Here is a 16,509-nt window from a genome sequence, read left to right on the forward strand (position 1 = left end):
TGAGAATATTCTTGTTTAGGGGAAATACACAGTGAAGTGGGGTTCCTGGAGCTGGTGGATCAGACCTTGGGCCTGCCGTAGGGGGATTAGAATCTTTTCTAAGGTGGCCGATTGTTCTTGGTTCATAAGTCCAGCCCAGCAAATTTGGAGTTTCTGTCTGCTTTGTGCCACCCCTAGAACCTTGATGTCTCCAGATTGGGATTTGGAGGAGAGGCATTTTGGTTCTACTGTCATATAGTTCTTGGCCTCGAGCAAGCCCCTTCACCTTATGGCCTCTATTTTCTCATATAGGAATGGGGGAGATGTTTATAACCTGCTCCCAAAGATCATGTGTAGGAGAGCTTTAGAAATCGTCCTGTCTTCTTCTTTTAATGTTAACCTTCTGAGTAAAATAGTCGGATGTCTCAGAGGAAACTGCCATTTCATGTGTATTCTTCCAGAACTTTCTAGTATTTTGTGCTTCATTCTTCCTCATCACTGCAGAGATTCTTTGGCAAGGTTTCTTAATAATGGACAGTTTTAACTTTTTTATGGTTAGAAAACTTAGTTTCCTTGACTCCTCCTTGCTCAGCTCTCCCTGCCCCCGCCACACTCCCAGCCTGCCTATTTTTATGATTTTTAACTGACTTTGTCTCTAGACCTCTGCTTGATTGGGTGATCAGTTCTCTGCAGGAGGAACTTCTTATTTTAAAACCTGTAACCTTTGCACACCAGCCGTCGCCACTTGCTGGGCCCGGCGTTCCCCCGCGGGTGTTCTGGTGTCCAGCGATGACAAGAACTGCTGAGGAAGAGACGGCCACAGGGAAATGGGTTCCGATAACGGGGCAGCCGCTGAGTGCTTGCTGATTTGCTGCTGTCATAACCACAGATGTTTAAAAATAATTTGTAGGGAGGGAAGAAGAAAGAAGCGGTGGGTTTTGTTGTGTTTCTTTTTTTTGTTGTTTGGTTTTTTTTTTCTGGTGCCACTTGTCTTATCAGTGGTACAAAACGCAGACCACAGTCATTCAGAAAGGAAGAAGGCAGTGCCACACAGAGCGGAGAGGTGAGGGGGAGGGCAGAGGTGAGCCGTGAGTGCAGTCCTGGGCTTCACTGCCGTCCGTGGGTAGACACTTGCTGGAGAGCCAGCTCTGGTTAGGCTTGTGCTCTGTTCCTCAACCTGAAAAAGAGGCGCATTACCGGGAGTCTGCCACCGGGGGTCACAGGGATTAACAAATGCAGGCCAGGCACATCTTGTGCGTTCATAATTTTTTTTACTTTTTAATTTTTATTGGCATATAATCAATTCACAATGTTGTGTTCCAGGTGTACAACCAAGTGACTCAGCTATACATATACATGTATTCATTCTTTTTCAGATTCTTTACTGATAGGGATTCTTACAGAATATTGAGTAAAGCTGCCTGTGCTATACAGTAAGTCCTTGTTGGTTAACCAACAGGGCACTGTCATGAGAGCAGATCTTACTATGATCATCTCATTTTCACAGACAGAAATAGAGTCTGAAAGAAGCTTAAGTCGTTTGTCCAGGGTCACCAAACCTAGTAAGTGTTTAAGCATCCCCCAATAAATACCACGTCCCTCAAAGTACTCAGTCAGACTGCAGCTATTCACCTTACTAATTAATACTCATGGCATTATGTCCATTTTTTAAAGTCTGAACATCACAAGAACCCGTGACGTTTTCTTGTTCCACTTTTGCAGATGGGAAACTGAGGCCCACCAAGGCCAGAATGAAATAATGGGCAACATTGTCAGCAACCTGCCTTGTCTTCTCTGCAGGCCCATGTCTCCCCCACCCCCGTGTTAGCCTGTGTTTGAGCTGCTCTCGGGCCCCAGCCCAGCTGCGATTCTGGTTGAAAGCCTCACATCTCTTCCCTGACTGTCAGACAACAGTCACGGGAATGTCCTGTGCCATCTTCCCTGGGCAAGAGCGGTTGGTGGAGAGCAGCAGATGCCCAGAGTCAAGGTCATGTGCCACTCAAGTGCTGGGCTGGAGAAAAGCCCCTGTCTCCCTGCTGCTTGTGACCAGGCAGGGGAGTGTGAATGGGAGAGAGTTCTGTCAGAACAGCTCTGTGAGCCGAGGGTGTGGCTGGCCACGCTGGGAGATGGGGCCAAGCACTCGGGGGCCAGGGCACTCCACACTTGGCCTCTATATAACCTGCCTCAGCATTTCAGAATGTTTATGTCCCCTTCTTTTTGTAAGTTACAGACTTCTCAGACTGCTCCATTGTAAAGATGAGAGTCAAGCTCAGGAATCATTAGACTGTTGTGGTTTTTTGTTTTTTTTTTAAGACAAGAAATAGGGGACTTCCCTGGTAATTGGGACTCATGCTTCCACTTCAGGGGTCACGGGTTTGATCCCTGGTTGGGAAACTAGGACCCCACATGCTATACAGCACAGCTGGGGGGAAAAATTGTTTATGATTTTTGTTTTAAAATAATAATTGTTTTTTTTCTTTTGTTTGTTTTTTAAGGAGAAATAGAATATTTCAGATGGAGTCTGAATGGGTGGTTTGCAGTATTCTAAACTGATGGATTCTGGGATGGGAAACTAAGTTCATTTGAAGTGATTTTCTTTTTTCTTTTCTTTTTTTAAACCAGTCTGTATTCTCTCTTCTCTCTGCTTCCAGGGAGGCAGTACAACATAGAGGTTAGAGGTGTAGTGACTTTGGAATCTATCATAAGCCCAAGCCTTAGTTTCCCACCTCGGATATGAGGATGATCACAGTTGTACCCACCTCATTCTGTTTTATGTAGAAGAGCTCATTCTGAATATAGGCTATTAAATGCCCCCATTTTAAAAACCTAAAAGTTAAGGAAACAAACATGTGACTAAAAAAACTGCTTAAACATAATTTTGATAGCTGAATAATACTCCATTCTGTCAACTTGTCGTTTTTTCTGTGTGTGCTTAGTCACTCAGTTGTGTCCAACTCTTTGTGATCCTATGGGCCGTAGCCCACCAGGCTCCTCTGACCATGGGATTCTCCAGGCAAGAATACTAGAGTGGGTTGCCATTTCCTACTCCAATCATGTTTATGTAATCATCCTATTATTGGATGTGAGATTGTTTCCAGATTGTGGCATAAATAACTTGGCGGCAACCGTTTGCACATAATCACTGGCCACAGGGCCTGACCTTTTGTAAAGCCCCTCAATACCACACCTTTGCATGGCTGGGTGAGCCAGTCCCTCCGCTGCGTGCTCAGGTTGAGTAATGTGGGTCTTTCATTTGGTAGGCAAAACCCAGCAGGTCATTTCTGAGAAGCAGGACTCCCCTTTCTCCCATCAACAACTTTCATCCAGCTGCCTCAGGTTTTCTTCAGAAGACAGTGAGCTGTAAATAACCAGAGACAGCTTTCTCTCTCTCTCTGCTGAACTGAGATGGGATGTGGTCAGAGACTAGCTTTCATTGGCCAGATGAAAGGATGGCCAGGACCTGGTGCTCAGCAGGGGTGTTTCAGAAAAAGTCTTCAGGACAGGCCAATCTGGAGGTGAAGTTCTCTGGAGAAAGAGGTCAAAGGCCCGGGCGGCCGTGGTGACAGGGGCTTAATGTGCGTGCCCTCTGTGGACTGTGATCTCCGCCTTTTGGGTCCCAGCGCAGCTCAGCATACGGGGTGGAAGTGGTGTGCAGGTGCTCAGGAAGTGTTTGTGGACGAGAAAATGAAGGAAGGAATATATGCAGGCACATACTTTAAAGTTTCCGGGTTAAAGAGGAAAACTGAGAGGTAAATGAAGCGGGTAGTGGGGTGGAGCTGAGCCGAACAGATGGCCAGATGCCACCAGATGCCTTGAAAGGTGAGAGAGGTTGAAAGCCAGCAGGCCTCATGGGGGTTCCCGGAGACCATGCCTCTGCCTCCCCCAGCCCAGCCCCTTCCCTCCTTTGAGCTTCACGCCCATGGGCTGGCTGTTCTGCACCTTTGGCCCTCAAATGTGGCCTTGAAAAGCAGGCTTCTATCTTGTTTCCCTCTTGAGGCAGATGTGGTACGCTCTGTGTCTTTTTTTTTTTTTCTTTTTTTCCTCTGGCTGAACATTCCTTGGTAAGAAACAGAACCATCCTGGGGATCTTGAGGTCTCCATTCAGTTCAGTCAGCACAGGAGCAGGCTGGTTAGATCTGTGAGGGCCTGTGTCACCTTTTTGTGAGCCTTCTCCCTGCCGTGTGACTCCTTTCCTTCCTTCTCCAAGCACCGACACTTCCTCAGTGTGTGCTGTGGGAGCCCGCCGCGAGCTGGGCACTCAGTAGGTAATGGTGAACAAGACAGATGCGCCTCTGCCCCGCAGAGCACCAGAGGCTGGTGAGGAGACGGGTCCGTCCTCGTACAGGTGAGCCGACACTTTGACTATGGAGTCTCAAATTGTGATTGAGACCATGAAGGCCAAGAGCAAGGTGCGGAGAGTTACCAGAGTATGCACGATTCAGAGCCAAGGCACAGTCACCCCCTGAGCTCACTGTTGAGTTGGTGGTGGTCTCAGTCACGTGAGGAGTCAGAGCTTAGGCCAGTGCGTCAGCCTCTCTGAGGGCCATGTGAGTGGGGTTTATGGAGGTCGGACAGTTCTGGAATAGCACCATGGACCTGACGCTCTCCTGGCGCCGGCCATGGTGCCTGGCCTGTGTTCATTCTGTTCATCCTTAAACTATGATTTCAGTGCTGTGACGATTCCCATTTTATGGAGGAGGCTCAGGGATGTTGTCAGGGTCCAGCGTTACACTGATTGAGAATAGGGGTCAAAGCTGTCTGTTGGTTCCAGGCTGCCTGGGCCTGGGGAAGGGCTCTGCACAGAGAGGGCACAGTGGCCCCTGATGAGCAGCACGGGCAAGTCCCAAGGGCAGGAGGTTGCCAGGGTCAGCGTTCGGGCCTGGAGGACCCGCCAAAATATGGTGGTTGTGTCTGGTGGGAAGGGGTGTCTGGCTGCTCGGGGGACCACCTCTTCCACCCCGTTGCACCCACTCAGCGCCTTCTCTTGCCCCCGCCGTCTCTCGCCCCCGCCTTTGTCGCCATGTGTCGCTGTGCTTGTCACCTCACAAAATGCTCAGGATGGCAGAGCGTGCATTTTGCTCTTTGCTGCGCTCGGGCCCCAGCACAGAGTATTTATTGAATGAACAGTTGACTTAACAGGAGACCTGGTGTCTTGCCTTAGAAGATGGGCTGCTGGCTAAGAGGATAACTCGCCGTTTCATTTTCTTGGAGATGTATGTCACCCAGGAGTGGATCCAATTTCCAGACCATTCCCAGAGATAATGAGTCTCTTGAGCGAGCCAGTTAGGGGAGAATGTTGAGGAGCACCGGAGAGGTGAGGCAGGGGTGTCTGGTACAGAGCAGTTCTAGGCACCAGCCAGGCAGTTTTATAGAGGTTTGGCTTTTTTCCTTTAGATGAATTCTTTTGGGGAACAGCAATTGAGTTGGAGCTAGTTTGCAACATTGACTTCATTTTTTTTCCTACAAAATTAAGGAGTTTTTGAATGGCCTTAGTGATTATGCTAAATACAATTGTGCCATTTAAATGCAATGAAAGTTTTCAGAAAGAAATAGAATAATTAATAATATTGCTTCCTGGATTCCTGTTATAACACTAATATAGTAGTCTGATTCAGATTAAATTTGAATTTGGGTTAATTTCTCTTTGCAAAAGTAGTAGTTTATCCACATACAGTTTTTCTTCTAATCCAGGAAAAGGTGCTTGGTTTCTCCCTTTCAAAGTTGTCTTCTCCGTTGCATGGGCAAGTCCTAAACTCTAGCAGAGACCCCAGTCTGTCCTCAGTAGCAGTGAATGTCACTCCCTACCCCCAGACTTCAGCAGCCTGAGTTAATTAAAAGGTTCAGAGGAAGTTAATCAAGTTTGGAACTCTGATTTTGCGCAGTGTTTTGATATGTTTCGATGAGTCATTTTTTGGCATCCCTAACAGTATTTGATCTTCACGGAATAGTTTCATAATCTGGAAACTGGCGGGGAGGTGCTCTCCAGAAATGCAGAGTCAACAGTGATGTGTGTGTGTCTGGCCATTTGGGAGGGCAGATGACAGAACAAAGAGGAGACTTTAATAAGCAAGAACCCGTCAGGGGCTCGGGTCAGTTCTGAGGCTGCTGCCCGTCTAGAACATTGGGCTTCTTCCCGCCCCCTCCAGCCCTGCTCACTGGAGTGCTGACATTAAAGGGAAAAAAAAAAGAGTACAGAATACAGCCTCTGTTTGCTTTGCTGCAAATAAGTGGCTGGAGTGACTGGCCCCTGTCCCGGAGGCCCTGCACGAACTTCAGATGTGGTCAGTGAGGCCTCTAGACGGTGCCAGGCTGCCGGCCTACGTCCAGGCGGCCCGCACCAGGAACAGGCAAGGGGCCCAGAGAAACAGCGGGGCCAGCTGCTGGCGTCCTCTGAGCGCTGTCTTATTTCTTTCCGAGATGAAACTGGTCTTACCCTCCGAAGATGGATGGGCCAGGGCTCATATGGCCCCTGCCTCCTCTTCTCACCCACAGGACTAGGAACTTAAAATTAATGACCAGTTGAGAGAGGGCAGGGCCCGTCTGGAAAATGCATCTCACCAAAATGTGGTCGAACGGGAGTCCTCTTAAGGTGGGGGGCAAAGAGCCAGACCACTTGGGGTCCTGGGGCTGCATTCCTCATGGTCCTGGGTTTCTGCTGGGTCCAGTTAGAGTTAAGAAGCAGAGATTCTGAGTGCCAGCATTGGCTGTTCTGTGCCACTCCTCATTGGCAGTCCCAAGGAAAAAACTGCTCAGTCTCTGAACTTCAGTTTCTTCACCTGTGACGCGGGGAGGCGTATCAGGACCTCCCTCTCTCCCTCCCTCGGTTATTGTGGACGTAGAAGGTTTAGAAAGGTGCCTGGTGTGGAGTAGGCACTGTTTGTTTTGGAGTTATTACAATAGTTTGAGTTTGCTTCAAGAGCTGTGTTTCGTGACCAGAAGATGAAAAGTTTTGTGGCGGGGGCTTAAAAAATGAGCCTCTCTGGTGTCCCTTCTGACAGTTCGTGCTTCTGCCCCAGTGACACACAAGAGGACTGTACAGGAAGCAGCTGAGGTGGGCCCCCAGCTGCAGTCCCGCAGCCTCACTCGCTTCTCACCTGCTTGTCCCTGGCCCTTGGACTGTGCGTTACAAGCATCTGCTCAGGCAACACTGACGCACACTCTGGGTCTGTCTTCTTCGGAGTGATGGACAGGATGAGGGCTGACATTCGATACCATCCACTTAGAGTGTCCTCTTGACTAGACTGGAGATTTCCGGGTTCGTTTGTCTTCACAGGATCTTGTTGGAAAAGAGGCCCAGTCTCAGCGATTCCTCACCACTTCCACAGCCTTTCCTCCACCCTGTACCCACATGCTTGCCTGAAGGCACTTGTTTAGTCCAGATCAGAATCCCAGCGACACATCCGCAGAGGTGGAAGTTGAGCTCAGGTAATGGCACGTCCGTGTTAGCCAGCATCCAGATGGACATTGGCTTTGAGTTGGCTGCCAAATGGTCGGGCTGAATCAAGGGTTGTAGAAGCTGTATTCTTGGAAGAGAGAGAAGACTAACATTCCCGGACAGCAAACAGTATCCGAAGCAGGTGTTCTGGAACCTTCTAAAGAAAAAGAGGACAAGCCCTCTGATGTGCAGACCCCTGTCCAGGGCGCATGACTAGCAGTCTTTCTCTGATACTGGCACTGAGAAAAGCATAGCCCAGCAGCAGTTTGCATCTTCTTTAACCCAGACCTCCGCTGTCTGGGGTCTTCTGAGAACTCTGTATAACTATTTATGAATTTCTCTCAGGCTGCAATGAAGCTGTCTGTCCTGGCCTCTAATTCCCCATCCTCCCCCATCACCTTCAGGCTGCAGAGACCTTGCTCACCATTGGACTCTGGCACCTAGGTCCACCAGGCACACCGAGGTCAGCCGTGCTCACTCGTGCTGGCGAATGAATGAATTCTTACTACTTCTTGGAGAGCTGTTCTCCACTGGGCTGCTCATCACCAAAACTGTGTGTGAGTCTGAAGAAAACAAAGAGAAGGTCGATGATTCCCTAGTCCCTAGTCTGGGGCTAGATCCAAACATTTGCATTTTTAAAGAGCCCCACGACAATTGCCCTTTCACCTTTACCTTTTAGAGGAGAGCTCCTTGTACTGAGGGAGGGAGTATGATTTGGGGGATGAGGTCACTTTTTCAGTCAGCAAACACTGATGAGACTTAAGTGGAAGCACTTGGTGAACTGTGAGTGTGAAGGGCCCCCCAGGATCTACTGTCTCTCCCTTTGCTCCAAAACAGCCCGTGTGCTGTGGGAGGAGCACTGCCTGGAGAGGAGGCTCCGCCTGCCTTGGAGAGCACGGTGGGGACAAGAGTCCCCCCAGCCTGCCTGCAGTGACATCTGGATGAGGCAGTGGAAGGGGCTTGTGTTTTGATCTGTCTTCTGTTCATGCCTATGTCTTTTCATTTGGTTTACAAGTTCAAGCCTTGTTCAGGGTTCATTCCATGGTAGCTCTCATTTGCTGCCGTCATCTGAATGCTTCCTCTAGTTCACATCCAAAATGAAACATCCCTTTCTGGAGGTTGACGTAGCAGTTGTGTTAAGTACGGGAGGGTTTGTTTGTAACGATCCGCCTGTCTGATGCGTCGGAGCCCTTGGCTGGCCTCTCTGGCTGGAAGCAGTTCATCCTTTGAACTTTTGCCTAGAATGCATGCCTCCTCCACCTGACGTCTCTCCCGAGTCAGAACAGGGCCTTTTCCCTGTGCTGAAAGCTTCCCGGACTTTTCTTCCCAAACCCACACAGACTTTACTCATGATGCTGACGCGGGGAAGCTTCGCTTACCAGCACCCTGCAGAGGCTGTCAGGCTCTGCTGTGCTGCCGTGGCTCGTGTCACAGGGATTTTAGCCATTTTTGTTATTATTTGATTACCTTTCTGACTATGTTTGTTGAATAAATGAAAAGTGTTAACCTTTCACTTGGCCCACATTTTAATTAATGTACTTCCTGTAGAATGAAAAAAATTGTTTCATTATCAACATTTATAAGTATTTATTATGAAAAAAAGTGTTGAAGTACTGTTGATTTAGTGTTGTGTTAATTTCTGCTCTACAGCAAAGTTGATTCACATTTACAGACATTCTTTTCCACTGTGCTTTATCACAGGTTATTGAATATAGTTCCCTGGGCTATACCTTAGGATCTTGTTGTTATTCCGTTCTATATATAGTAACTTACATCTGCTAATCCCAAACTCTCAATCCATCCTTCCCCTTTAGCGACCACAAGTCTGTTCTCTGGGACTGGGGGTCTGTTACTGTTTCATAGATAAGTTTGTTTGTGTCATATTTTAGGTTCCACATATAAGTGATATGTGGTTTTTGTCTTTCTCTTTTTGACTTACTTCACTTGGTATGGTCATCTCTAGGTCCATCCCTGTTGCTGCCAGTGGCTTTATTTCATTCTATTTTGTGGCTGAATCAATACTCCATTGTGTATACACACCACATAGTCTTTATCCGTTCATCTGTCGATGGACATTTAGGTTGTTTCCATGTCTTGCTTATTGTGAATAGTGCTGCTTTGAATATAGGGATGCATCTGTCTTTTTGAATTGTAGTTTTGTCTAGATATATGCCCAGGAGTGGATTGCTGGATCATATAGCAACTTTTTTTTTTTTTTTTTTTTTGAGGAACCTCTGTACTGTTTGCCATAGTGGCTGCACCAATTTACATTCCCACCAACAATGTAGGAGGGTTCCCTTTTCTCTGTAGCCTCTCCAGCATTTGTTATTTGCAATTTTTTTAAAAAATTGAGGGCCATTCTGACCAGTGTGAGGTGGTACCTACCTCTTTGTAGTTTTGATGTGCATTTCTCTGTTGGTTAGTGACATTGAGCATCTTTTCATGAGCCTGTCAGCCACATGTATGTCTTCTTTGGAGAGATGTTCATTCAGGTCTTTTGCCCATTTGAGTTCTATGAAGTTTTTATATGTTTTGGAAATTAAGACCTTTTTGATCACATCATTTTCAAATATTTTCTTTTCAGTTGTGAAAAGACTTGCTTTTTTAACCTGCCTTCTTCCTTTCCCAGTGCTCCTGAAGTTTCGCACAGATAAAGGAAGAGATCCTAGTTCTGATACCTTTGGAGAAGATTCTGAGTTGTTGCTCCAGATACGAAACGATGTGCTTGATGCCCTGGGTGTCGATCCTGATCTGCTTCCTGAAGACTTTGTCAGGTTGGTCTGACTATCACAGTTGAGTTTAGATTGATAAATGTGTTTAGTATTTGCCTTAATTTGGACACACACACACACACACACACACACAGGTTGGTCTATCACAGTTGAGTTTAGATTGATAAATGTGTTTAGTATTTGCCTTAATTTGGACACACACACACAGACACACACACAGAAACACACACACACACACAGACATACACAGACACACCCCCACCCCCACCGCCACCCCGTGGCCCTCCACCCCTCTGTTAGTATATGAAAAATGGATATGGCATCCTTGTTCCCAGCATCTTCACCCCTGGGCACTGCGATACGTTCAGCCTCAGGGACCAGTCCTTTGTTCTTATACACAGTCAGGTTTTGGGTTTGATTGGTGAAGTCCAAAGGGAGACAAGTCAGGAATCCTTCCCAGACAGTTTTGGGATCATCTGATTACTTCCACTCTCTCTCCACATCTTTGAGGGACTCCGTAAGCTGCCTTGCTGTGCTCGCTTGTAGCAGCAATAATGATGGCTAGAATCTACTGAGCAGCTATTACAGTACCAGGCAATGTGGTAGCTGCTTTGTGTATGTGCCCTCTCTTGACAAGATCCCATTTTATAGGAGAGGGGAAGCTGAGTTAGAGCTCAGAGAAGTCCGGTCACTAGCCTGAGGTTACACAGCTAATAATGGAAGCGTGGTGTAGTGCAGGCTCTCAGTGCTTTACCAGTGCAGCCATATGGTTGTTACAGTGGTCCTTGAAGGGTGAATTATTTCCCCCTGAGTTAACTGAGGCTTGGAAAGATACAGTCACATGTCCAAGGTTTTAGTAAGTAGCTGACCAAGATTTCCCCACACCGCTGATCCCTAGGGACAGCCTAGTACCTTGGTTCCTGTTCAGCAAGAAAGTGAATGGTGGTCCCATCCCTCCCTAGTCTTTTCCTTGTGCACTCATGTCTGGGGACCTCACTTAGACACTGACAAGCCTCAGCCAATTTAAGACCAGCAGTGGGGCTTTGAATTGCCTGCTGAGCCCTCAGCCAGAAAGAGGCACCTGGATACCAGGCGCTCTTATAAGCTGGCACCGGGAGGGAGTTCAGGGGCTAATGGCACCACCGCCTGGGATGGGGGTCCCTGTCCCAGGGGACGGCCCACAGAGAACAGGTTCCCACAGGTGTCCAGCTTCAACAGTCCCAGCCGGGCCAGTGAGCACACCCAGTGCCAGTGCCAGGCCGTGAGCATGCAGCCGAGTGACCAATTTGGGCGTTGAGAGTGATGAATGGCCTGCCTGGACATCGCCAGCCAGTGGCAGAGCCCCCACTTCCCAGAAGGAGAGAGCCACAGCCTTGCTGCTAACAGCCTGTCTCACTGCTGGCTGGTTTCCTCTCCACAGAGTATTGTATTCCCCCCACCCTCCCAGTCCTCTTTGCAGAAACAGCTCTCCCGTGTCTGTGCCCTCATGTCTATGCCCTCCTGTGCTCAGGTGCTCCCTGTCTATTGCCCTTTAAGTGAGAGGTGTTTGATGGCCTCTCGATGGCCGGCCATGGCCAGTGCAGATCAGGCTGGGGGAGATGCGCTGGGGATGCGGCGGGGAATCGAGCTGCCGTGTGGCAGCTGAGCCGCCTGCACAAATTGCCCACCGCCAGCTCCGAGCAGGGTGCGCTCACTTGAGGAGGGAAAGCTATGCCCAAGTCTCCGTTTCCCTCATCTGTCTGTGATCTGCTTGTCCCCTCCTTCATGTTAGGTTATTTATTCTCTTCAGAGGGCTCAGTTGCTTTTCTGATTATGAAGGCAACAGATGCCCGTTGCCAAAAAATAGAAAAGGGAAGAAAAGGATCTCCCATAGCCCCTCCCAGTGAGAAGTCACCACTGCTGGCTTGGGGTTTAATTTGGGGGTTTAGCCTGTCAGACATCTGTATGTGTATTTACTCATGTGTCTTCTCTTTTTAAATACCAAAATGATCACACTTTCATGCGACAGCCTTCCTTTTCCAGCATCCCATGGATCTGTTTGTGTCACAAGTAAAGATCCGAGACCTCACTGGACTGCTTGATGTTTCATTGTCTACTGGATGTTTTTTTTGTGTTTTTTTTTTTTTTACTGTATGGTTTTTATTTAACCATTACCTGCTTGCTGGGTACTTATTTGTAGTTTTTCCCTGTTTTACAAACATCTATGACAAAACATTCATAATGTATATGTGTAATATAACTTGTGTTATTAAATTTTTGCATTATGGTAAAATGCACACATCATGAATTACACCATTTTAGCCATCCTTAAATGGACAGATCAGTGGCGTTAAGTCCATTCACACTGTTGTCGCCTGTCACTGGTACCCGTCTCCAGAACTTTGTCCTCATCCCAAAGTGAACCTCTGTCCCCGTTGAACACTGACTTCCCATTGTGTGTCCCCAGCCCCTCGCAGCCTCTTTCTTTCTCGATGAATTTGACCGTTGTGGGCATCTTGTTTAAGTGGAATTGGAATGTAGTATATGTCCTTTGGTGAACTTACTGGTCCTTAAGTTTCAGAGATAATAGACATATTATGGAAAAAAACAGATAGTATGGAATGAATCCAAAGATGAAAATGAGGGGAAGTGGGAGGCACAGAGGATGGGATATAACATAGGCTCAAGGATGCACTGTGTAACACGGGGAATTTAGCCAATATTTTTATTAACTATAAATGGAAAATGACCTTTAAAATTGTATAAAAATTTTTTAAAATAGGGACTTCCCTGGTGGTACAGTGGTTAAGATTCTGCACTTCACCACTTCTAGGCGTGCAGGTTCAGTGCCTGGTCAGGAAACAGAGGATCCCACATGCTGGGCAGTGTGGTCAAAAGTTTTTTGTTTTTAAAATAATTTTAAAAGAAAATTAAAATTACTCATTCCATGAACAAGAAGGGTCGGGGGGTGGGGGTCACTGACTTTGTCCTGTGCCGTATTATACTGTCTTGATTGCTGGAGCTTTGTAGTAGGAAGTTTGAAATTGGGACATGTGGGTTCTCCAACTTTAGCTCGTCTTTTCCAAGATTATTTTAACTATTCTGGGTCTCATGCAGAATTTTAGGGGGGATTTTCCCATTTCTACAAAAAAGGTTAGCTGGAATTTTGAGAGGAATTATGTCAAATGTATAGATTAATTTGGAGAGTATTGCTGTCTTAAGTTAAGTTTTCTGATCCATGAACATGGGATTATCTTTCCATTTATTTAAGTCTTTTATTTCTTTCAACAATAGTCTTCAGAGAGTAAGTCTTACACATCTGTTGTTAAATTTATTCCTAAATATTTTATTCTTTTGGATGCTATTGTAGATGGAATTCTTCATTTCATCTTGATGGGTGTTCATTGCTGATGTATAGAAATAGATTGGTTTTTTTGTGTGTATGTTAATCTTGTATTCTGCAGCCTTGATTCAAATAATTCAGTAGTTCAGATAATTTCTCTGTGGTTTCCTTAGTACCGTCTGTATACCAGATCGTGTCATCTGTGAAGACATATCACTTCTTTCTTTCCGGTCTGGATGCCCCTTGTGTCTCTTTCCTGCCTTCCTTAAATGCCCTGGCTGGAACCTCCAGGACAGTGTTGAATAGAGGTGGTGATAGCAGACATCCTTGTTTTGTTCTTGATATTTCGGTGTTCTGCCGTTAAGTGTGATATTAGCTGTGGGTTTTTTTAGATGTCCTTTATCAGTTTGAAGAAATTTCCTTCTGTTCCCAAATGTTGAGTGTGTTTATCACGAAAGGGTGCTGCGTTTTGTCCCATGCTTTTTCTGTGTCTGTTGAAGTGATCATGTGTATGTTGCTGTTTTGATTTACTGGCATTTTGTTGAGATGATACTTTTTTTAAGATTATATACTTTTAAGAAAAAAAAAAGTAGAACATTAAATTTGTATAGTGGGATCACATACAATAAAGGAGAATTTTTTTTAAGGAAAAAATTGACTATCTTTGAGAAGTAGAATTATGGCGACTCGTTTCTCCTGGCTGTCGTTTTCTCTGTTAGGTTTTATAGTTCCTCAGAGGACCTTGGTATACAAGAGGAAAAGTTGCCTCCATAGATTAACAGATGGGGGTGCTGGTCCCAGCCAGGGGGTGAGGAGATGGTCACCCCCCAATCCCAGTTGGTGGGAGTTGAATGGGTCGAGCCTTTCTGGAGGGCATCAGGACTCAGCAGTTCTATATTTAGGAATTTGCCATAAGGAACTGTTTAGACAGCTCTACCAAGGTGTATGATCACAGAGTCCAACAGCTTCAATATCCATCCATAGGTTATGGGGCACAGTGAATAGTAGTTGCTGTGACCTGGGTTTTCAGTTATATATGTTTAGATATGCGGCCTTTTAAAAATGTCTGGAAGGGTGTGCACCAAAGCAAGAAGATTGGAAGTGTTCTCCTCGTGGTAGGGCTCCAGAGAGAAGCTTTCCATTTAACTCGCCTGCACCGCAACCTGCTCATTTCAGAAACCCCTTTGTGTTCAGGGGTGGGAGCTGGCGAAGCAGGCTTCCTGGAGGGAGGTGGTGGGAGACAGCACTTCACTGTCTGGGATGGATGATTGGGAGGGGCAGGTGACAATATTTGTCCTCTAGGTTCCCCCTCCTGGCCCAGAAGGGTTGGTATCTGTGTGGGTAGTGAAGACTTTTCTCTGCTCCCGTGCTTTAATTTCAGACCCCGACTTTCCCAAGCTGTCTGCGTGTTAACACAGGCCTGCTCCTGACATTTGTCTGGGACTAGCATATCGAACCCACTGCCCATTGTGGGACAAAAGAGAATTGCGAGAATGTGACCGGGGCACCGAAACATCTGGTATTTGTAGGGCTTTATTTTTAGGATGCACAGATATAGTCTTATCCTTTAACTTCAAAAAAAAAGTTGTGAAACAGTTCTTGCCTGCCAAGGTTCAGATGTCTTTCTCGCCACCTACTAACCTGGATCAGATTTACTTTTCACACCTAGATACCAGTATTAGCATTGCTTTCTGAATTGACTTCTCCTGGTGGGAGATGTTTTCATTCAGGCAAACCTACCACTGACCTCTCCCAGATGTCCACACCAGCCTTCCTGTTGCTCAGAGCTCCGTTTCACATGTCTTCTCTTTTAGGTACTGCTTCTCTGAGATGGCCCCCGTGTGTGCAGTGGTTGGAGGGATCCTAGCCCAGGAAATCGTGAAGGTAAAAAGTCCCTGTGGCATGGAAGACCATCGGCCTTCCGCGTTAGGACCTGGAACGTGCCGACAGAGAGAGCCCAGAGCTGCCCAGAGCCCAGAGCCCAGAAACCAGCCCAGAGCCTGGTTTCTCAGACCCCACTCATCCTTGCCTCCTGACCTCCCTGTTCCCTTTCTCCCTCCCTTTTTCCACTTCATCCCCTTCTCTCCAGCCCATTCACGTGGGCCTTCAGCAAATGACCTTGGGAATGCCTACTTCGTGCTGATAAGCCCAGAACTGGACACAGCGCCCACGGGGTGCTGTCTGCCATCCTCTAACTGTACCAACCAGCTGTCTGGTGTTGTGACATTTGCCACAGATTCTGCTTCTCACAGCTCTGTGAAGTGGGCACTGTCCTGATTCACACTTAAGGGATGGATGCCGAGGCCCAAAGAAGGGCCTCCACAGCCTGTACAGCTCCCGTCTGCTCCACAGTGTCCCTCCACTCTTGCCATGGCGTCAGAGTTCCCTCTCATGACTTCACACTCTGTGGGCGAGTGTAGAGCAGGCGGGAGTCAGCACCAGAGGAGCCCGGAGCCCACAGGCTCTGTCCAGGGTGCCCTGCGCCCACGTTAGGCAGGTGTCCTTCTTCCTCTCGGAAGGGGAGCTTTCACACAGGGTCATGTATTTAGCACCTAGCACGGCACTTTGAAGTCTCTTCTGGAACACTTGGGTTTTCAGAACTGTAGCACACCCCGCAGTATGAGTTCCTTTCTTGGGGGCTTTGGCATTTTCCTAAAGTGATTGCTTTGCCTTGCGCACATACGGACCAGCTTCCCCTGCTTTGTCTTGGTTTCTGCAAACTTGCTTCAAAAACAGTTGACTCAGTTTGATGGTCCCACCATCTTGTTAAGGCTTTTTTCCCTCTCTCTCTCTTTTCTCCCCTGACCGTTCTCTGGGTCAGAGTCTTCCTCTAACTCTGACTCTGGCTTAGGCAGTAGGAGGAGAGGAGAGGAGAGGCACGCGCTGCCGCGTGCGGTCGCACTCCTGCTCCTGCCTGCCCGAGCTGGTCGGAAGGCTCAGCTCAGGCCCCCGGTCTGGGGAGTCGCTAGTGACTGCGGGAGGACTGTTGAGAAGGACCCTGAGACTGACTGCCTGTGGAGGGCCTTGGCAGGAGCGAGAAC

General features: G+C 47.4%; 1 protein-coding gene across 2 annotated transcripts in view; it reads left to right on the top strand.

Moving 5' to 3' along the window:
- The window catches only part of SAE1 (SUMO1 activating enzyme subunit 1), a 60,972-nt gene that overhangs the window by 41,127 nt on the left and 3,336 nt on the right, over positions 1–16,509 (top strand). Inside the window, exons 7-8 of one of the 2 annotated variants that reach the window (XM_069549285.1) lie at positions 10,044–10,188; positions 15,283–15,352. The exons of the other annotated variant lie outside the window; for it this stretch is intronic. Coding sequence (XP_069405386.1) covers positions 10,044–10,188; positions 15,283–15,352 — 215 coding nt within the window. The remainder of the gene's footprint in view (positions 1–10,043; positions 10,189–15,282; positions 15,353–16,509) is intronic. 2 annotated transcript variants of the gene reach the window in all.

This window comes from Ovis canadensis, chromosome 14 (assembly GCF_042477335.2).
Source record: "Ovis canadensis isolate MfBH-ARS-UI-01 breed Bighorn chromosome 14, ARS-UI_OviCan_v2, whole genome shotgun sequence".
NCBI classification, from domain to species: Eukaryota; Metazoa; Chordata; class Mammalia; order Artiodactyla; family Bovidae; genus Ovis; species Ovis canadensis.